Below are 22,688 nucleotides of genomic sequence, written 5' to 3' on the forward strand. Positions count from 1 at the left end.
CGCGGTCGACTATTAAACTGGAGAAGTAATGATCACACGGTAGAATTACAGGATGTTTCTCAGTGTAATCAAACTCTGAAAATTGGAGTCTACCGCCAACCCTAATTAAACCAGCTTCATCCAAGAATGGTTTGAGATTACGAATCGGTGAATTTCTTTTTAGCTCAGTTCCGGCCTTCAAGTCCTTTTGTTCTTCCTGAAAACTTTCAGTTTGAACTCGGCGAATCCAGAATTCTTCAGCGTTCCTTATTTCTTCGGCGTTCAGAGGGATTATCTCGTCCACTTTTACTAACGAATCTCTTTTTTGGTGTTTGCGCAAGTTTTGGAGAAACCTCAGTACCCATCCTGTTACTCTTAGGACTCTTGACAGTCTACTGCGTTGCTTAATATCCAACAGTGGTTCGGTAACTTGCTTTGCCTCGCACACCGTGAGAGCGACCTCTTCATACTTCCTTCTGGTTTCTTCTTCGACCTTTGAAATCTCATCTTCGCCTAATTTCTCTGGTTTGTAGTTCTTGTTACCCCAATTCTTTTCTTTGGCTACAAGCCAAGCAGGTCCATTCCACCAAATCTCGCTGCCTTGTAGATCTTTTAAGGTTTTTCCTCTCGTTAACAAGTCCGCAGGATTCTGAGAACCTGGACAATGATTCCATGAGCCTGGTTCGGCTATCTCTTGTATTTCTTCTACTCTGTTTCCCACGAAAGGTTTCCATTTTCTGGGTGAACCTCTTATCCAGTGAATGACGATTTTCGAATCTGACCAAAAATGGATCTTTTCGTTGTTGATATTCATACACTTACTAACTCTGTTTGTCAGTCGGGCTCCTACTAGAGCTCCCATTAGCTCCAGCCTGGGTAAATTTATCCTCTTTAGCGGTGCAACGCAGGATTTTGAAGTTACAAGACGACTTGATACCTTTCCGTTACTTAATGTGGCTCTTAAATAAACGACCGCTCCAAAGGCGGCTTCACTAGCATCTGAAAAACAGTGTAGTTGCATCTCTACCACAGATATGTCTTCCTCATTGAAAAAACAGAGTCGGGGTGTTGATATAAGTCGTAAATCGGGTAGCTCTGAGCACCATGAGTTCCAAATTTTGGCAAGATCCTGAGGTAACTCGTCGTCCCAAGATCTCTGTTTATCCAGCCACAGCCTTTGGAAAAGCGTCTTCGCTCTGATTGAGAATGGCGTTATTAACCCCAAGGGATCAAATATCCGAGCGGACAGCTGCAAAACGCATCTTTTCGTACTGTCCAACTGTTGTACAAGGGGTAGCAAGGCCTCTACTTCAAAGGAGAAGTTGTCTGTTTCTTCATTCCAGGTCATTCCTAGAACCTTAGATGACAACGAAGCGCTAGGTAAAATCAGGGTTTCTTGATTTTCGCTCGACGTCAATGACTCGTTGAACTTTTTCTTTTCGATACGCTCTCGTAGACCCTTGTCATTAGTATGCCATTTACATAGATCAAAATGTCCCCTTTTAAGGATCTCCTTCGCTTCCTTAACTCTGTCATAGGCCAATAGAGCGTTATCAGCTCCCGAGACAAAATCATCGACGTATCGATCTTCCTTTAGTATCTTACACGTTTCCGGAAATTCATTTCTAAATTGTTCTAGATGTTTATTTAGAACGGCCGCTAGGTGGTATGGACTGCTGTTAACACCAAATAAAACTTTGGTGAATCTAAATATTATGTATTTTTGATTTGGGTCTTCGGTGTTTTCAATCCACAGAAATCTTACAGCGTTTCTGTCTCTTTCGTGTAAGTCGATCTGAAGGAAGGCTTGCTTAATATCGGCGACAATTGCTACTTTCTTTGTTCGAAATTTCACGAGGATTTCAAAGATGTCAGGATTGAGGTTTGGACCGGACATCAAACAGTCGTTTAGCGAATTCTCATTCTTCTTATGGCTCGACGCGTCAAACACAAGACGTACTTTTGTGGTCGCTCTTTCTTCTCTTATAACCGGTTGATGAGGGAGATAATAGAGGGGGTCAATCTCATTTGTCTCTCTCGCGACCCTTTCGATAATTCCGCCCTCTTCGTATTCCTTTAAGGCCTTTTTGTACGCTTCAAATAAGTTGGGATCACGTTTGAATCTTCGAAATAGTCCGGCTAATCTCCACTTCGCCATATCGAAATTGTCCGCCAATTCAGGCATTTCTTCTTTCCACGGGAGGCTGACCTCCCACCTTCCTTTTTTGAATTGAACCGTCTTTTCGAAGAATTCCACGGCGTTCTCGTTCATCGGATCATGGCCACTTTCTTCGGTGTCTCTTATTCCTAGCGATTCTAATTCCCAAAAGCGCTTAAGACTATTTCCCGTTAGTTCTTCTTCTTCGTGGATCATCATAATGGAAACGGGGTCTATATTGACTTTCTCCGCGCAAACTTGCATGTTTCTTATTGTTGTCGGTCCCTGCACGACCCATCCAAATAGGGTGCTCATAGCGAAGAGAACGTCGTTTATTCTTTCGAATCTTCCCGTGTAAATCTTCCCATGCAAGTCTGAACCAATTAGTAACTGTATTTCTCCATTATTGTTGTCGCTTTGGCTTATATCTGCTAGTGGTAAGTTTTTTGATTCTAGGTTCCGTTTAATAGCTTCTCCAGGAACTCGAATTGTAGCCGAGCTGATTTCATCAGATTCCAACGCTTCGATAATGATTTCGGTCTCGTCTACTAGGCTTCTTAACTTTAACTCTACTTTGTTTGTTTTTAGCAGTGTCGGTTTTCTACTTCCGAATGTTTTAATTTTGAGACTCTCTACGCCTGTAGGTTTTAAACCGAGCTTCCGCGCTGTATCTTTCTTTATAAAGGTTCGCTGGCTGCCATTATCCATCAAACATCTGATAAGTTCATTCCCGTTCGGTCCTCTTGCCAGAACTGTAGCGGTTTGGAGAAGTATTTTTTCTTTCGTAGTAGGGTACGAACTTACTGTCCCTACGGATACTTCTTTAACTGTAGTGGCGGTGTTTGTTTTCTCGAACTCGATCTTCTCCCTTCGTCCCTTCTCTTTCTCTTCACACATGGCTGTATGGTGGCGCTTTTGACAGTGGTTACATTTGATCTTAAATCTTAGCCTGCAGAATCGAGAGGAATGTTCCCCTACTAAGCATCGAAAACAACGGTTTTTCTTCTTTAGGATTTCCAACTTCTGCTCTAGTGAAACGTCTTTACATTCTTCCGGCTTATGGGGTTCTTTCTCGCAAAATATACAATTTTCCTTTTGGCCTTCTACACCTGCCATTAAAGCGGATGTCGTGGTGGCTTTTTTGTACTGTTGATTCCTCGATAACTCTCTACTATAGCCTTGATCTTTGCCACTACTGCCGTGGTTGAACGCTCCGTCTTTTCTTCCGCCTTTATTTGTCAACCTTAAAATGCGCTCCCTTCCTTCCAAGTCTCTTTTTATATATTCCATTAATTCTGCTAACTTCCATTTTCCATTCGCTGACGCGCTCTTATTGAATCCTAGCGCTATGTCTTGTGGAATTCTCTTAATTAGCATTGGACACAAAAGTGACGCGCATGCCTCTGGGTCTTGACCTAACGACTCCAAACTACGTAGCTCTACTTGACATGTATTGTATAAATTCCTCAGGCCTACCACGTCTGATGAGCTTTCAACGGACTTTAATTTTAATAGATTTTCAGTGTGGGCATCTATCTGAATTTCTACTTTTCCGTACGTCTCTTTTAATAGCTGGATAGCGATATCATAGTTCCGATCTGATATTTGTAGCCCTTTAATGATGGCTTCCGCGTCTCCTCTAAGGAGTGATGCTAGGTAGTAAAACTTGTTTGCCTTGTCGGGTACGTCCTCGTTGTCGTGTATAGTTGCTTTGTAGTGGTTCCAAAACTTGGACCACTCTGTTGCGTCGCCGTAAAATTTCTTTAATTCCAATGTGGGAAGTTTTACCTTTAACGCGCGATTTCTCGCTGTTCTATAGGAACCGGCTAAACTCGCTGAATCCTTTTCATTTTCTATCGCACTTTCGGCTCTTGTCTTCCATGATATGATTTCGTTTCTGAAGGTTTCAACTTCTCTATACTCTGCAGCTAGGTCGTCCAATGAAATTGCCTCCTCTATTTCTGAGTCCAAGTCTCTTAAGGCGTTTTCTTTTGGCTCCAATTGCCTTACGTTGACTCTCAGTGTTTCCAAATCCATTGGATCGGATTTAAGCGCGCTTTCCATTTCAGACAATATTTCTCCGATAAAGCCTCTGTATACTTCTCTCTTATTCTTTGCTCTTTGGACATCCCCGATGCCTCCTCTGCTTGCCATCCTGATTGATTACCTTACTCTATTTTAATCCGACTTTCCCTAAAATTACTCTAATCTAAAGGTCCCGGGTTTCGGCACCATGAAATAGCTTCTACTTTTACTCTGTGATTGAGACGCGATAGATTTAGGAAACGGATCTTAATTTAATCAGAACAATTGCTTTTAATGAGCGCAACAGGGAGACTACATCCAAATATACAGAATGTCCGTTACAGCCAAAAATTTGTAAAGGTTTTGTTCGTTCTAAAAAAAACTTAAATCTAAGCCTTTTTCTTTCTCAAAGCACGAGACTCGTGCTCGCTCTTTCTTTTAATTTACGAGACGCGAGCTCGAGATATTCAACAAAACAATATATATATACTAACGTTTAAACAATATTTCTTTACATTAATAGAACGAGTTTTGAAGATTTTCCTGAAACGGCTCGGAGAGAGAGAGTGTGACGTCGTACGTGGGAGACTCACATTATTTGGGTAGCTTATTTCTATATGTGCGTGTCTGTCAGAAACCAAAATAATCAGGTAGTGGCTCAAGGACTACCAATTATTATTATTTTTTAATATTTATGATAAATTATATATTAACGGATATATTAGAAACCCAATAAATAATATGTAATTAATTAATGTAGTATAGTTATTCTTATATGATGAATAGAATTCCTATATGATGACATGATGACGTATGTAATGATTTAATATATCTTAAATTATCAAAAACTTTTATTAAAATAACCTCAGATTTATAGATTGTAGATAATTAGTTTAAAATTTATTATGGCTTATCAAAAATTAAAACAGTTTAAAACATTTTATTTAAAAATAAACTAGATAAACTTAACTTCAAATCAATGTACATGTTCATAAGACATAAACCGATTCAACTACATTAATTAACTACTAACTAATTAATTTTAAAAATGCTTTTGACTCAATTTTATCAAATTCATAAACAAAGACATTAAATATGCTTTTAAAAGCTTAATCAGTACTTAAACCATCTTTAAAAATTAACATTTTTATCATTTGGACTTCATTAATAAGATATAAAATGAACAATTACGCTACTTCATTTAATCACCATCTTTTTGATCTTTTCTAGAGGCTTATTGTGTATACTAAGAATGAAATTTTTAAATAACGTAATTATAGGCTTTTGTAACAAAACTATTTTTATAAAACATTTTAAACTCAGTACATATAAGATTTAAACAAACACTTTTAATAGTTTCTAATAATATTACAGTTTAAATGGAATACATAAAGTAAAATATTTTTTTTTAGTTTTCCGCATTTGGTTAAAATATCACAATTTTAAACAATACATTATAAAGTAAAATTTTTTACTTTCTTACATTTTGTTCAAATGTCATTTTTTATCCATTTTTCATAAAATTTACTTTGAGATACAGCTTAATAAAATATGATTTAAAAATGACTAGCAGAAAATTTTGCTAGCTTCTAACAATACAGTTTGGTTTAAACATCACAGTTATTTCTCTCAAATGTAAAAAATTTCACTAAGGCACACATTGCATCAAATGCATACAAGGTACAATGACTTTTATAGAAACCTATAAAAGGTTCTAACATCACAGTTATTTTTTTTATAGAACTTTACATATTAATAGTATACATATGATGAATGTCAGTGGTTACTTTTTATAGTTTTTAACAATCACATAAGTAAAATTCCACTTTTATAAATTTTTCAACATTACTTCTTGTTAATTTTAAACGCACCACGTGAGATAAAACACCATGGCTCAAAAGCTAGCCAGAATTGTCCTTTAAAATAAACTTAAAATTTTTCACCACAAAGTGTTCGTTGTGAGAATATAAATTAATTTTGAAAATTTGATTATGTTGTAATTTTTTTCATTTTTTTCCCTCTGGCTCTATTTTTTTCATTCACTTCCTCTTGGTGCAATTGATTTAAGTAGTTCATTCTTATGATAGTCCTCATTTTCACATAAGAATGAATTAAATCAGAGGGATACAAACATTTTCCATCTCGAAGGATTTTATCAACCACAGATTGTACAATACCCCTTTCATTGCTTAAACTCGTGTTAGCATGCGCATTAAGGAAAAACGATTCATAAACTTTGGCCTCGTTTAATAATGCAATTGAAGGTTTAATTAGTTGGCCGAGAGTCAGTTGGGATACCCACGATGGCAAATTATAATTGTGGTCATTAACTAAATTATTTTCACATTGTAGATCTAAATCTGGATATTTATCGTAATACTTTCTTGCGACCCAACCCGATAAATACTCAAAGCCACCTTCTTCAAATTCTGATAACTCTTTTGGCGTTGGAATCGGTGAAGACTGTGATACCAATTTGGTACTCTTTTTTGGTGGTGATGCGCACGGATTCTTGTTAATTTGCAAATTACTACTTGATTGAGTGATTTCCCAGTCTTCCTTCATTTCAATTATATCTTTGTCATTAAAGGCATTTTTAAATAAATCTGTAATTAAAAACTCTTCTGTTCCTTGAGAAACGGTGTTAGAGTTTCGTTGAACAACTCCTGGATTTTTTCCTAGAATTATAATCTGTATCCTATATAATGCGTTTAATGGTGTAGGATGATCGTCAAGACCACCTCTGGTTCTGAGCTGTGAAAAAAAAATTCCAAACAATCTTGGTTCAGGCGGTGGGTTAGCAAATATTTAATCCCGTATTTTCAACTTAAATCATTATAAAGACCATTTAAAGAATGTATTGATATAATTATTTCTTTTTGGAACATTTGAAGACTATTTTCCGACTTGGCTACACATCTCATTGAGGTCACCATTCATTTTATCCAACGCATTTGACTGTTTTTGAATGTGTATACCAAACCCACATTTCATGTCCTTTTTGTCAGTTTTCTGAAACTGTTGAAAATGTCAAACCAGCTATCGACCATCTCAATAAAATTGGCAAGGTCTAAATAACTTTGAAGTTTCTTAGAATTTTCTAATCGTTTAATAGCCGTAGCAACTGAATGAGAAAGAAGTTCCGCTGCATTCCTTAAATTATGCCTCTCTGTTTTCACACATTCTATGTTACGTTTGCTTAAAGGGAATATAACCTCTGGTATTTCTGTCGCCCTCCAAGGGTTCCAATATCGTCCGCTGCCTCCCATGGCTTTTCACACCTGCGGCGCTGATAATCGCTGATTGTGAAGGGAATAAAGGAAATTGATGGGGTCTTCCATAAAGAACGCGTTGGAGGTTCTATTCCCTTTAACTTTGGACATGCTTGCAATTCTTCACAGTCTAACTTCAAAAGATCTTTAACTGGCTCAATATCAATTTGTCTTCCATCAATTTTAAAGCCAGTGTCAATTAACCAATTTCTTATTAATTTTAGGAGGTATGGTGCATGTGCAAAAATATATATTTTGTCGCTAGGACACGCAGGGTTAAAAAACCATGACTTGTGCACAGATACTCCGAGGGAATTCCACCAGCACATGTTACCACCACCCATATCGTTAACGCACGCTACAACAGTATAACCTGCTTTGTGCAGCTCGTTTACAGCCTCAAATAATATGGCTTTAGTAATTTTTTGGTCAAAACCCAAGTATATGGGTTGTTTCCACGGGGAAAAAAGACTTCTAGCCATAATAACTTGCAACTGGTTGAATCTTCCCAATATTTGATCATGTCTGGCATCATATTCAAAAATTGAACGTACTTTGACTTCGTCGAATGTCATAACTATACGTTTTTCTAATTCAGGCAAGGTTTTACATCTGATGACCATTAAATTTATTAGGTCATGAAGAATTCCGCTTGTGAGATCTAATAGATCTTAAAAGAAATTGATTTGAAAAAATTCAACGGTTATATTGTGTAAATGGGCGCGTGCTTGCTCGGAAGGGATAATCTTATTGGCTAAGACAAATGCGGATAAATATTGCTAAGCCCACGTGATTCTATTTTATTATCAGAATAAATAATTACACGTGCGACGAAAAAATGGGCGATATCATCGAGATTCACGCGTTTTTAATTTAAAAACCCTTCCTTTTGACGGTTTTTATTTTGGAGTGAATAATTTCTTTTAGCGTCTATTTTAAGGGTTGCTATATGTGGCAAAGGAATTCCTCTTCTTTCTCTTAGGTATATATAGGCTCTCTTACTTAAGTAACGAAGTGTAAAAGCATTCGCCAAATCTTCATTACTCCAAGTGACTTTCCTCTTTTCACCTTTGTAGAATTTTTATTTGACTTATAGAGAAAACGTTTTTCAAAACCGATTGGCTTTCGTTATAGTGTTTTTCAAATTTTGACTTTTCTTTGCCAAGTCGTTTTACATCTTTTTTTAAATTAATACTTGAAACTCTTTGCATTGAAAGCTGTGTAGTTAAAATTTTGTTTTTTCACCTTGATTTGATTAGCTGCTTTTTAAGTTGCTGTAGGAATTTGCATACTTTTTGAAACGAGTGAAAGTTTTTCTTGTTTTTCTATAGCCTTTTTATAAATTTTCTTCCATTGTTCTGTCGGGTTGGAATCTTCCAAAATTTTAATAGATTCCGTAGTTGATATATCGAGGTTGGATGAAAAACAAGATTCCGTAATTGAATTATTGAGGTTGGAGGAAAAACTAGATTCAATTATTGACTTATTCGGGTTTGACGAAAAATTAGATTCAATTATTGAATTATTCAGGTTGGATGAGAAAGTATATTCAGCAGTTGAATTATTAATCTGAGGCAAATTACATTCAACAGTTGTACAGTTCAGATTTGAAGAATAACCGGATTCAGCAATCGATGTGTTCAAAATGGATGAAAATATAGAATCATTAATGCTTGATATATTAGATTTCCAAGTAGCCACACGTTCATTTGTATTGAAAATACCAGAAACTTTGTTAAGAGTGAAAATATCAGGAACATCTATGTGATTGGTAATATCAGTAACATCTATGTGATTGGTATAGTATCAGGAACATCTATGTGATTGGTAGTATCAGGAACATCTATGTGATTGGTAGTATCAGGAACATCTATGTGATTGGTAATATCAGGAACATCTATGTGATTGGTAATATCAGGAACATCTATGTGATTGGTAGTATCAGGAACATCTATGTGATTGGTAGTATCAGGAACTTTGGTTTTGATATTTCTCTGAACTTCATTGCGAGTTGGCATACTAGGAACTTCATTGCGAGTTGGCATACTAGGAACTTCATTGCGAGTTGGCATACTAGGAACTTCATTGCGAGTTGGCATACTAAGAACTTCATTGCGAGTTGGCATTTTATAAATTTCAGTAGGGCAGTAGTGATTGTTATTTATTTTCGTGGGAGTGGGACTGTTCTCACTATAAACAGAATTACAATGTTCCGTTATGGTTTTTAGTTTAGAACGTGACAGTCTATTGTCAGAATTTGATTCCATTTGACATCTCACCAGATTTTGACTAGGTACTGCTGTTTTTTTTAAATAATTACGGACTTTCACTTTAAGGATATCTGACCCGAGTTTATTATTTTCATAATCGTCATTTGTGAAATGAGCCAAACAGATTCTTGCATTTTTTATATTTGCAACTGAGCACGAGGACTTCACGAGCCAAAGAGCTTGGATATTTTCATTCTTAGGAAAACAATGATATGAAATGCCTTTATTTTTAGTTTTGGAAATTCCATTTCTACAACCAGGCACGCAGCAACACATTCCTCTAGGCATAACGGAGTTATATCACAGTAATCTTTTTGAAAAAATATATATTATTACATTAAATTATAAAACAATATATATATATACATATATTTTTATTTATTAAACGATACTATATCAAAATCCCAGTAACGTTTTGGAAGACATTTATATAACCCTTAAATACAGCAAGAACCACGTAAGTTAAGTTACGTGGTTTTAGTTTTTAGCCAACTATATTTGCAATAAAGACAAATTAGAATAATCACATATATCTAGATTGCACGTGATAGAAGGTAATATAAATAAAATGTATCCAAGCTATGCCAATGCTATCACTATCAGTAAACTGCTAATATCACTAAATAACTCTTAAGAGTCTTAAAATAGTTTGTTAAATAACAACTAAGACTATACTGTAATACTAATTTTCTTTTTTTACCCTAAATTATACAAAAGGGAAGCATAAAAATATATAATGTACTTACCGCTGACGAATTTAGAAAACTCCTTGGGGTTCAAATTTCAAAATCTTGCCATTATTCACAAACAGGAGAGAATAATGCGGTGCCCATGCTGCAGCTAATAGTGCGTGGTATTATGTAAAAAAAACCTTCTCGTGTGCACGTAAATGAAAGAGTATGGTGAGTGGTACCCAAATTTTCAGAAAAATGAGGAGAATCCGAATATCGATGGTACAACTTTTGGGGGCATGTCTGGGGGGCGGTAGCCCACCCAATAGCTTTTCAGGGATTAATAATTAGTAATTAATTAAGTAATTAATTAATTATTATTTAAATGCTTTAGAACTTATATATATACACTAATTACCACCCTGGTTAAGCAAAACCTAATATATGTTAGGTATTTTAGATAGGGGGCGCTATATACTCCGCCCCCTTCGCACATTTGAAGTTAAATCAGTTTTTGAAATAAACCACGTGATGTAGGGTATCAAATTAAAGCTTATAACCTCAAGACTAACACTATGTAAACTAGAATAACCCTGGGTGTATTTATGCAAAGTATTAAATATAGGTGGCGCGTCAAACCATAACCCCAGATACTTTGATGTCGCCGTTTGGAATATAACCGCACGGTGTAGGGTATCAAATGAAAGCTTTTACGTCAAAAAGTATTATTTTTTAAAATTGTAGTTTCAAGGGGTATACTTAACCAAAATAAAAAGTTCCAGAGCCATAAAGTTAGAAAGGTTAAATGAAACCATGCGTAATTAGCGGGCTCGCATAGAACGGGAGAGAGATAAGCGGGCGAATAAGGCAAAGGTCTCCGGTTATAACACCTAACTGTTACACGAATGAAAAACCAAATTTCAGGGCTATTATTTAGGGTGATGTGGATGGGCAGATCGATAGCGTTTGTTGACTTCGAGAACCTCGATTTATTTAGCAAAGAGTTTCGGTCAGCTAAGGAAACGTTCGTTTTCTGGGGATTGAAATTTATTTTTAAGATGTCACGGGCACCTAAACGTGATAGCTGTGTGTTTTGTAAAAAGGATACCAGAGAAAACCTCGTGGAAAAACCAGCAAATTCTACTTACGAGACTATATCTTCTTTATTGACGAAATATGCAGATCAAGAAGACGTTGACAGCCAAGAACTTCTAAATTTCCTGGATGGAAATGTAACAGTTGAAAACTTAAAGAAGCGAAAGGTAAAGTGGCATTTGACCTGTTATAAAAAATTTTCTCTGAAGTCTCGTGGAAGTCAAATTGAAAAACGTTATCGAGAAAAATTGAAATCTGAAGCTAGCAAAGAGTCTTTAGAGCTAGCCGCTTCTACTGAGAGTGTACCATTGCCCTTTACGAGAAGCAAAACCCCAAAGTACTCTAAACTTCTTTGCTTTTTTTGTGATAACAAAGAAACTAAACGGCACCCTTTACATATTATATCTTATGATTCAAGCGGTGCATCTTTAAGAGAAGCAGTTGAATTAAGTGGGAACGACACATGGAGGGTACGATTAAATGAATGTATAAATGAAACGGACGCACACGCAGTAGATATTATGTATCACTTGCAGTGTTGGTTAAAAAACGTAACTAACGCTTTACGATCCAAGACGTGAATGGCAGCTCCACAGAAAGTTAAAAAGGCGGCAGTGGTAGCTTCGGGCATTGAGTTCCTGATCTTGTTGAAGAGGACTTTGCAAAGAATACAATGAAAGTCATATCTATGGCTGAGCTTTATGCCTTGTACTTAAATATTTGTATTTCAAATGGTCGTGACCAAACTAAAGACGAAATTATGTCAAGAAGGCAACTGAAAGATTTTTTAAAAGATGAAGTACTAGGAATCGAGTTTTCTCAACCAAAACAAAAGCGCTCCTCGGAATTAGTGTCTTTGAGGGGCACTAAAGACACGGCTTTAACCACTTTGAAAGACGAAGATAACCAAGAGTTTCAGGTCAGGAGTCTGTTCAAAGCGTCATCAGTAATACGGAAGTTGATTTTGTCGTCAGAAAAGTGGTGTTTTAATGGGTCTCTTGACATGGAGAGTGACGTAACACCTCAATAAATATTACTTTTTTTTAAATGGTGTATGATCGGAAAAGCTACTCTTAGTTCAAATGAAAAACGCGAAAGCGAAATCAACCAACGATCATTAAGATTGGCTCAGACGCTAATTTTTGAATGTTTATCTCCTCGTCAAGCATCTGTCACGAAATGCCTTTGCAGTTGGGGGTCGGACTATCCATTCACAAGGATTCACGAAGCTCAAAACTAGTTGAAATACTAAGTCATTTAGGAATGAGCGTCAATTATTCAAGAGTAAAAGACGTTGAGAATTTAATAGCTAAAAATGTGCTTTTTAGAATAAACGAAAACGGTGGTATCTATCTTCCACCGAATTTCAAATTTGGAAGAGCAATATCGTTCGCTTTTGACAACTTAGACTTCCAAGAGGATACCCCTGATGGTCAACGTACTATGCACGGAACAGTTATGGTTATTTACCAAAAAGTCAAGTCATCTGATGCAAACGAACCATTTCTCTTTAAAGAAGAGGCACAAATTACAGAAATTCCACCGTCAATTTTCAAATTACTTCCATGCTCAGTTTCGAAGTCCTTACGCCCTAAAAGGGCAGTATTTCCCACTTATACCCAAGGTGTTGGAGTTTCTAGTCAAATGGAAAAAGCTTTCAATCACGATTTCATGTGGATTCTTTCAAGAATAGGTAGTGGAAAACAAGATGGTTTAGACCATGGACTCACTTGGTCAGCCCACAATTCCCTTGTGTATAATACCAAAGAAATTACACGCATCGCTGTTCTACCACTACTTGGATTCTCTCCTACCGAACGATCAGTTCAAGTGACTGTATTAGACATTCTAGGAAAAACAAGCAATCTTCTACGTGGCTCCGAAACAAAGCGTATCGTTTCTTTAGATATGGGGCTTTACCGTCCAATCAAACAACTAGAAATGGCGATAAATGCGAAAGGATGGGTATTTTTGCCCGGCGAACTTAACATCGAAATGGCGGAATTAAGGGCTATTGGAAAATTCCTCGAACTTTCTGGTATTCCAGAGCTATGGGTAGAATCTGGACTGTATGGACCGCACACTGTCAATCGTATTCTGGAAGGAAAACCTCTAAGGAGATCAATTGACGCTCATTTAACAACTCTTCAAGCTCTAACAAAATTACTCACCGAAGTCTTTTTCAAACACCAACCAGCGGAAGAAGAAGAATGTAGAACACTGTGCAAACAGCTCTCGGACTCCTGGAAAAGTAATATTCCGGAAAATGTCGCCTTCGAAGCCGAAAAGTTCAGTAAAAAGTGAGAATCGATGAAATTGGCCGAAAAAATAGAATCGTTTTGCGATAAGTTTTCATTTAAAAATCCAACATTCAAATTCGTGAAACAGTATATGAATATGGTTCATTCCTTGCTCGCATTCATTCGAGCCATTCGTAGTGCTGACCGGGAGCTTAGATTGTCAGCGCTAGATGATTTTACTAAATATTTTTTCTCGATGGATCTGCGAAAATATTCGGCGATGTCCGCGTGGCATTTGGCAGAAATGAACGAATTAAAACATAACGACAGTCAGATTTGGAACGAGCTTAAGAGAGGTGAATGGAGCCCGAACAAGAGTGTTGCTCCATTTTGCAATTTAGGTGGCGATGAAGCTCTCGAACAGGAGAATAGGAAGATGAAAGTTCTTGGTGGTTTAGTTGGTATTACCTTACGACCGGAAACTCTGACGAAATTCTTTTTAGTTGCTCCACACCTTTCGAGACTCTCAGAAGAAGCTAAAGCCATGGTTGTAACTAATTTGATTACTTGTCAAAAAGAAACGAAACACCACGAAAATAAAGAATCAGTATCGTCCCGGAAATTGAAGAACGTGACAAAGCTTATATCTACCATTGAGACATTCACTAACCCCTTTAGATACGAAGGTAGTGATCTAATCAATCTTGTCACCAAATCTGTTGCACCCGAAGTTGTATGCAAAGATGTCTGCGATATGTCAGATATTGGTTCGAAAGAATATCAGAAATTCGCAAAGGAACGCATTATAGATGGAAGTAAAAACCTCTGGGATCCGTTACGCAACATCAACCTGAAACTCTGGAAAACAACGGCCAAGAGTGTAAAGTTGAAAACAAAAGCTGGAGAGGTAGTACTAAAAGAAGACCGAAGTCTATTTCAGCGGCTGATTCTGTTGTGTCGGTCTCGACAAGATCTAAAACTAGAAGATGTAGTCAGTACTTTTGAATTGACTGTGGTTCCACGGGCATTGTTTGGAGCGGATGGTTCTTTAAACCACAGTGGTGATAAAGCCAAAGTAGTTAACCTCCTCCAATCACTAATCAAATCGAGTGAAAGTCAGAGTGATTGTCCTGAAGTCGAGCTAAATATCGCTACAAATATTATGGAAGTATTTGAGTTAGCGATAGTAGATGGAATGGCCGAAGTTCAATCATTAACTTCCAAAAATCTGAACACTTGCGCTGACCTAGCCAGAGAGTTCTGCCATCGTATCTTTACTAAATATGGAACATTCTCAGAGATTCAAGTAGTATTCGACACTTACTTAGAGAACTCGTTAAAAAACGCTACACGTTTGAGGAGACAAAAAGGAACAACGCCTGTGAAATATAAAATTGAAAACAACACCCAAATTCGAAATATTTCTTTAAAGAAACTTTTGTCTCACGTTAAAACCAAAGACGAACTTACAGTTTTCATTGGAAATGCCTTAATACAAGAAGGTAAAATCTTAAACAAAAACGTAATAGTGTCGTACAAAGAAGAAGCCAAATCTACAAACATTGATGTCTCCGATTTAAAAAGCTCTCACGAAGAGACAGACACTAAATTAATACTCCACGCTATATATTCTTCGAGGAAAGGTGCTACTAGATTGTCCATATTCTCTCCGGACACCGATGTTCTAATTTTGGCTATACGTCGCTACCCTTTACTTTGTCCTCAAAGCACATTTATTCGAACCGGTGTAAAAAAAATTGTAATAAGTTTGAAAGACTATTACAATGCACTAGGGCCACTGAGGTCGTCGGCTCTTCCAGGATTTCACGCCGTATCCGGTTCTGATGTGACTGGCTGGTTCGCGGAAAAAGCTAAAACGTCATTTTGGAAAGCATTTTTAGACGCGGACGAGGACATTCTGCACGCGTTAGCGTCACTTGGAGAAGGCGAAAACATTACAGAAGAAATATTCAGTTTATTGGAGAAGTTTGTTTGCTTCGTATATCTAAAACCTACGAAGAATGTATCGAAAACAACACCGGGCGAGCTTCGTTGGTGGCTTTTTTCAAAAAAAGGTTTGCAAGGAGAAATGCTACCACCTACATCCGCAGCAATGAGACCTGCAATACGCAGGGCGCATTATCAAAGCATGGAATGGCCAAGAGATATAACACCGCATCCCCGATTACCACCACCAGAGAATTACGGGTGGTTCGTTCGAGATGGTACCTATCAACCAGTTCTGTGCGACGTTTTGGATTTTATTAAGTGCAATTGTGGACGTGGCCGTTGCAAACCCCCCTGTAAATGTGCTTCCCACGCTCCTCGAATTAAATGTACTGAAATGTGCGCGTGTGGGGGCGACTCAGAAAACTGTGACAATTCGTACATAGAAAATGAAAATGTCGAAGACCTTGAAGATTATAGTGAAGATGATGACAGTGAAACGGAACTTTCTTTTTAAAAGGTGCATTCCCTTTTAAAAATGTTCATTTCTTTAAAAATGTGATATCAAATATATTTATCCATTATTGTTGTATTAAAATAGCTTAATAAATATTTATCTTTCTGTAATAGAAAACCCTTTTATAACCGGAAAAATTGCCTTAACTAATGCGCTCTTAGCCTGCTCTCTATATATTATATTTTTAGACGTAAAAGCTTTCATTTGATACCCTACACCTGCGGTTATATTCCAAACGGCGACATCAAAGTATCTGGGGTTATGGTTTGACGCGCCACCTATATTTAATACTTTGCATAAATACACCCAGGGTTATTCTAGTTTACATAGTGTTAGTCTTGAGGTTATAAGCTTTAATTTGATACCCTACATCAAGTGGTTTATTTCAATCACTGAGTTAACTTCAAATGTGCGAAGGGGGCGGAGTATATAGCGCCCCCTATCTAAAATACCTAACATATATTAGGTTTTGCTTAACTAGGGTGGTTATTAGGGTATATATGTAAGTTCTAAAGCATTTCAATAATAATTAATTAATTACTAATTATTAATCCCTAAAAAGCTATTGAGTGGGCTACCGCCCCCCAAAGTTGTACCATCGATATTCGGATTCTCCTAATTTTTCTGAAAATTTGGGTACCACCCACCATACTCTTTCACTTACGTGCACACGAGAAACATAACGCCACGCACTATAGGGTACGAGTTTAAATTATCTTTGAACAAACTAACCGTTAAATTGTAAAACACGGTCCTCAGTGGCGTAACTTTCGGTGAGCGCCATGGGACAACTTGACAGAAGGCGCTCCCCCCCCCCTCGGTCCGCTCCGCCGCCGCTGGCTGGCGGTTATTAATAGATAGGCCAGCTATGTGAAAATTCTTTTAAGAAAAATAATTAAATGTTCAGAATAAAAAGCAGGTCAAAGAATTTTAAAATATTGATTTATTGAAAACTTTTCAAAAAAAGGGTAATTGGGTCATCACAACTTCACAAGTAGGCTGTTCGTCGGGCCTTTTGTTTCGAAAAAGCGTCAATTACGGATAATATGTTCAGACTGGCAACTCGCTGATTTTAAATTGAAATAATAGATAATCCAGTTAATCGAGATTGCGACATTGAGCTCCGCAAGTAAGTTTTTATGAGCTTTAGTTTGGAAAAGCTCCGCTCGGCTGAAGCCACAGTTACAGGTAGTGTCAAGAACAACAGGCATGCCGTGATGATTTCAGTGAAACTAGACGAAATTTCATAGTGATCGATTAATAACAGCTTAGCCAGCGCTTTTACGTCCTCAATTGCGGCAAGTTTTTTGGACATCGCCGACTTCAAAAGTATCACTTCCTCGCAAAGAGCATGCGTGAGGTCCGAAGTATAAGCTTCTATTAGTCGATTTCCGGCCTCCATGAGTTCTTCCTCACTCATTGAAAGGATTTCTTGAGGTTTTATGCACTTGAAAAGAATATCTGTCTCCATGAGCGAATCAAACCTCACTCCGATCTGACTTCTCATAATGTCGAGCACTCTATTATAAACCTCCACTTCAAATCGTTTTTCGGTCGAATCCAGTCGTGAGTCATTTGATAGTTCATCATGGAAGCGCCGAACGCGTCGAAACCGTTCTTCAGAAAATACCGGGGAAATACCCCACTTTACGGCGACCTGTTTTGCTTCGCCGGTAGTGATATCCCAGTTTTCCCGTAAGTTTTCTAATTCGGTCTTCACTGCAGCGAGAATTTGAACCGCTTTTGAATGTCACTTGACTTGGATTGCAGAAGTTTTGATGCGATGTTTAAAGGCCCCAAGATTTTTGATAACGTAACAACTAAAACTACACTCGAAAATTTTTCAAAATATCTTTTTAGTCCAATTGCCACATTGACCTCATCTTTTTTTGGATGTCAATGAGTAAAATGTGAGTAGCTTCATCACATCAAAATATCGGGTACGCAAAGCCAGTAGTGCGTCATTCCTTGACGACCAACGGGTTGGACACAACCGTTTTAGTGTACGAGAGGAAGATGATGAGTCCTTTTCTAGACGGCTCCACCGTGATATAGCGCAAAAAAAACATACAGCTCTTGAACACGGTCAAAAAAGTTTTTTATCTCTGTTATGTCATTCACAGCGTCATTCACCACTAAATTAACGTTGTGTGCAGCGCAGTGCACATACCTAGCGGCAGGTTGTACATCATTGATTCGCTTCTGCACGCCGCTGTACCTACCACTCATATTTGCCGCTCCGTCGTAGCCCTGACCGCGTAATTTCGTAATAGTTGTGAGAGACTCAACATCAGTAATAATTTCCTTTGCAAGTGATTTCGACGTTTGACTATGGACAACTGTGAAGCCACAAAACGATTCTAACACAGATAGTGACACTGGCTTCCCCGTAGATGTGTCATATATAATTTTAACAAAACGAAACAGTTTTGAAAGTTGATCTTTCTTTGATATATCTTGTGTTGTGTCAACTATAATTGAGAAGAAGGGAGCCTTTGCCAAATCATCTTTAATGCTTTGGAGCGCACAATTTCCAACGGTTTCAATTAATTCATTTTGAATGATTGGACTTAAGTATTTTGTCGTACCTTTTGGTTTTTGTAGAAGCTCGCATAAAAGAGGGTCATACTTGGCTAAAAGCTGAACAATAGCCAAAAAGTTTCCACCTGACCACGCGCTGTCACTAAAGATGTCTTCCCTGTGACCTCTTAAGGGTAGATCGCACGCGGACAATGTTATAATGACATCTATTATGCGTTTTAAAACCTTGCGCCAGTATTTCTCGTGTGCCACAATTTCATTATCGATCAGTTTCTCGATCGTTTTGTTTTCTCTCCAGCGCTGAAAAATCATGCATGCATTGGCATGGCCAGGGCACTTTTCTTTACGAGAGAGGTGCTTCCAATCGGATGTTCCAATCTTGAATATAGACGCTGGCACTACATTTGCAAATAGCCAGCATGATGTGCAATAGCATTTGTTTAAAATGTGACTGTACGACAACCAATATCGGGATACGGTAAACCCTGAAACTGTAACTGCTGTCAAATGATCGGTGGTTGGTTTTGAGACAAGGTCCAGGAGGTTGGAAAGCACCGTGGTCTACAATAAATCGCATTTCTAAGTTGGAGAGATCTCGAGATCCAAAATTACCCATATCAGTATTTAAAGGTAGAGACGTAATACTTGAAGCTTGTGGTGTTTGGGCACCATCAGTACTCTGATTAGCCTCTTGCTCAACTACTTCACTGATCAACCCGGCGTTTAGATTATATAATTCATGATCATCAAGAGCAATCCCTATCCCTACGTCAACTTTTGGGTCGGCAATACCAGAGGCTGCTGCGCAAGCGCTACTGTCATCATCAATCTTTTTTTTTTATAATAATAATCAGCTAGGCTAATACCCAAGGCACCACCTTAGGCCTAAGTCGTCAAGCGACTTTTGAAGCCTTTAATTCAGGTGGCCGGGTTACAATGCGTAGGAGGGTGGTGGCAAGCCCTGCATGCCACGCGATCGAGCCAACAGCTCCCTACACTAACTATTACCGTTAACCTCAACAAGTTTTTATGGAAGGGGAAACCGAAGATCTCGGGGGAAAACCCCTTAAACCAGTGGGGAGAGAACTTGCAAACTCAACGCAGAAGGAGTTGTTCCGAGTTTTCACCCAGTGCCACAAGCTGGGATCTCTCTATCCACTGCTTCGATGACCAACTCTGTGCTTAGGTCAATTGTTTCATCGTCCGCAATAGCCCTCACACGCGCTGCAGGTTCATTAAAATTTAACTCTTGAGCGATGGAATCGACACTAATGGGTGAAGCTGAAGGCTGGGACCACATACTCATTTTTAGAATATTAGCGAGCAAACGTTCAGCAAGCTTCCGACGCTGCGCCCCACTCAGTTTCTTGGGCGGCATACTGGAATAGTAGTAATTTTTTTCTAAATGTTAAATTTTCTAAACCAAAATCCAGCCCGAACTGGCTCCTTTGGGTGCCCTCGACTAGAAACGGAAAAGAAGACGGAGCCCCTTGCCGAGCGACGTGCGAGTATGGAATAAAAATTGGTAATCATGCAAAAAAATCTCAAATATAAACTTACTTTTAAATTTATTTCTCCGATAATCCAATTTGACTTAAGTTGATTGTTAGTTTTGTTACGAACTTTAATATAAAGTAACGGTAACTGAAGTGAAAATTAATATCCTAGTAGTAGTACCTGAAATTATCGTCTGAATTCTTGATAAAATACTTTATAAGAGTAAGATACTATTTTGGCGAAAATCAATAATAATAAAAAATATCTTTCGACTAATTCAGCAACATAAAAGAGCTTCAAATATACCGGAGTCTGGAATTTCATCCCTTACTTCTAACGTCGTTGGTTCTGTTTTACCGAAAATCTTATGTTATTTATTGATTAAATTCCCAACGCTATCAAAACGCGATCCATCCGTCCTTCGACAGTGTTTTTAAAGTGTACTAGGTGTACATTGAGTTGAAACGCCATATGCGTCTAAAGGACCTATAGGAAAATGTATTATTAGCAATTTTTTTCTTGTTCAAAAACTTACCTAACCTTTCGTAAGTCGACTTAATTTTGAACGACTCTGAATTTTAATTTTATCTATTTGTTTTCAGAGAACAAAAATATATTTAGAAAAGTTCTTAAGAAATGGCGCCCCTGAAAGTGGCGCCCCTTTGGGGCAAATTGACCCATTTGCCCCACGTAGTTACGCCACTGACGGTCCTCATTTATTCCCTCAGTTAATAGTATATAAGATACAAACGATAGCACGACGCGAGACGTAGCTATTTTTTGAACAGACATTCCTCGTAAAAATAATACAATAAATGTAGGAGGTTGACGAAACAGTTCCTTAGAAACTATGAAGATATGCGTAGTGCGATACTCGAGAAGTCGGTTTCTAAACAAAATTTGACATCTAGAGTACTAGACGAAGTGTTCAAGACTTCGTGTGGAAAAATATGAAACCATTTTCAATTTGAGCACTATTTTTCCAAATGCTGGAATAGAATATCAAAATTTTCATTTCGCCATGTGGGCATTGCTTTGCCAAACTCTTCGAATTTTACCCACTATACCCACACCTTCCGCCGGCCCTGTGAGGTTGTGGCTTTCACTATTGTCGATTTCACATAAAATTTATTAATATACAGTTTCATATCACTGTATTTGTTTAAATAATAACTAGTTGACACTTTCATTATATGCATGAAAAAACACTTTTATTAGTGTAATAAATCGGGGAGACTATCTCGACCATTATCAAGAGAAAGAAGTGAACGCGCGATCAGAATTGGCGTCGTATTTATAGGTTTGGTTTACAAAACATTGATTTCCACTACGAGGCTTTTGTATAGAATCGTATTAATGATTTATTATACTAATAAATGTGTTTTTATTCGTCCATATAATGGAAATGTTTAATACTATATCAGCATGAATATCTACGGCCTAATTTTTCTATGTATTTGTTTGTCTGGTTTCGGTTCCGGGTTAAGAACTTTATTATTAGCCCGGTTTCAAGTTAAGCTTTTTTCGGGTCGGGTCGGGTTTTTTTTCTAGAAATCCGTCAGGACCCGACCCGCCAGAAAACCTAATTTCTTGTTAAATCAACGGAACACAATATTTTCAGTATTGTAAATCTGCAACTGGTGAATCAGAAAGGGAGCTATTTCAAGCGATCATCGACGAGTGCCAATTGTACATAGCGCCATCCAGCGGATTCAAAAGCGAAGAAAAAGGCTGGTTCCGAATAGTTTTCTCCAAACCAATGCTCGAACTTGAAGAGGGTCAGTCCACTTTCGTTCCAAATTAACCCCTACTAACCAATGTAATCAATAAATACATGAAAAGCTGTTTCAATTAATAATTGAATAATTCATTTCAGGTATGAAGCGATTAGGAGAATTCCTCAGGAAACGGGAAATTAATTTGCAATTTTAAAAGTATTCGTAATACCAGAAGTATATAATATAAATCTTAATAAAGTATGATCAATCTCGCTATACTGTAAATGCTTTTCCTTGAAAACTTTATATTGGTATTTATTTCAATCGTTCATCATGTAAAAATCCGTTCCATATTTAGAAAGCGGTTTTTGTTAATGTTATCACTAGACGGTACAGTAATTACAATAGTTAGTGTATAATAATAATAATAATTCAATTTAAACAATGTTTATTACCTGTAGAGTAACATGTTTTACACACTTTTTATAACAACACAGGATAATGTTTACATTTTAGTTTCTTTTATATTATGAATTTACACATTGCTGGGCAGTTTTTCTGCATCGTTTCTACACTATACTATGTGTTAAAAAATTTAAATAATAATAATAATAATAATAACATTAATAATATTCAATAAACAAAACTAAAATCTATTGAATATTTTCCAAACCGGCCAAGATGTAATCTGCCTCCGAAAGGTGAAGAATGCTTTAAAAGAAAAGACTTTACTTGAGAATTTCCAGATACATATCTGG

General features: G+C 37.3%; 1 protein-coding gene across 2 annotated transcripts in view; it reads left to right on the plus strand.

Annotated features, from left to right (window-relative positions):
- LOC149921112 (putative inactive 1-aminocyclopropane-1-carboxylate synthase-like protein 2) overlaps window positions 1–22,535 on the plus strand; it is a 45,314-nt gene extending 22,779 nt beyond the window's left edge. For both annotated transcript variants that reach the window (XM_090163855.1, XM_090163856.1), the window contains 2 exons: window positions 21,834–21,990; window positions 22,089–22,535. In XM_090163855.1, the coding sequence (XP_090019981.1) occupies window positions 21,834–21,990; window positions 22,089–22,144 (213 nt within the window). In that variant the 3' untranslated portion in view covers window positions 22,145–22,535. The remainder of the gene's footprint in view (window positions 1–21,833; window positions 21,991–22,088) is intronic.
- Window positions 22,536–22,688: the final 153 nt, after the last annotated feature.

This window comes from Leiobunum rupestre, chromosome 11 (assembly GCF_980474605.1).
Source record: "Leiobunum rupestre chromosome 11, qqLeiRupe1.1.hap1, whole genome shotgun sequence".
Classification (NCBI taxonomy): Eukaryota; Metazoa; Arthropoda; class Arachnida; order Opiliones; family Sclerosomatidae; genus Leiobunum; species Leiobunum rupestre.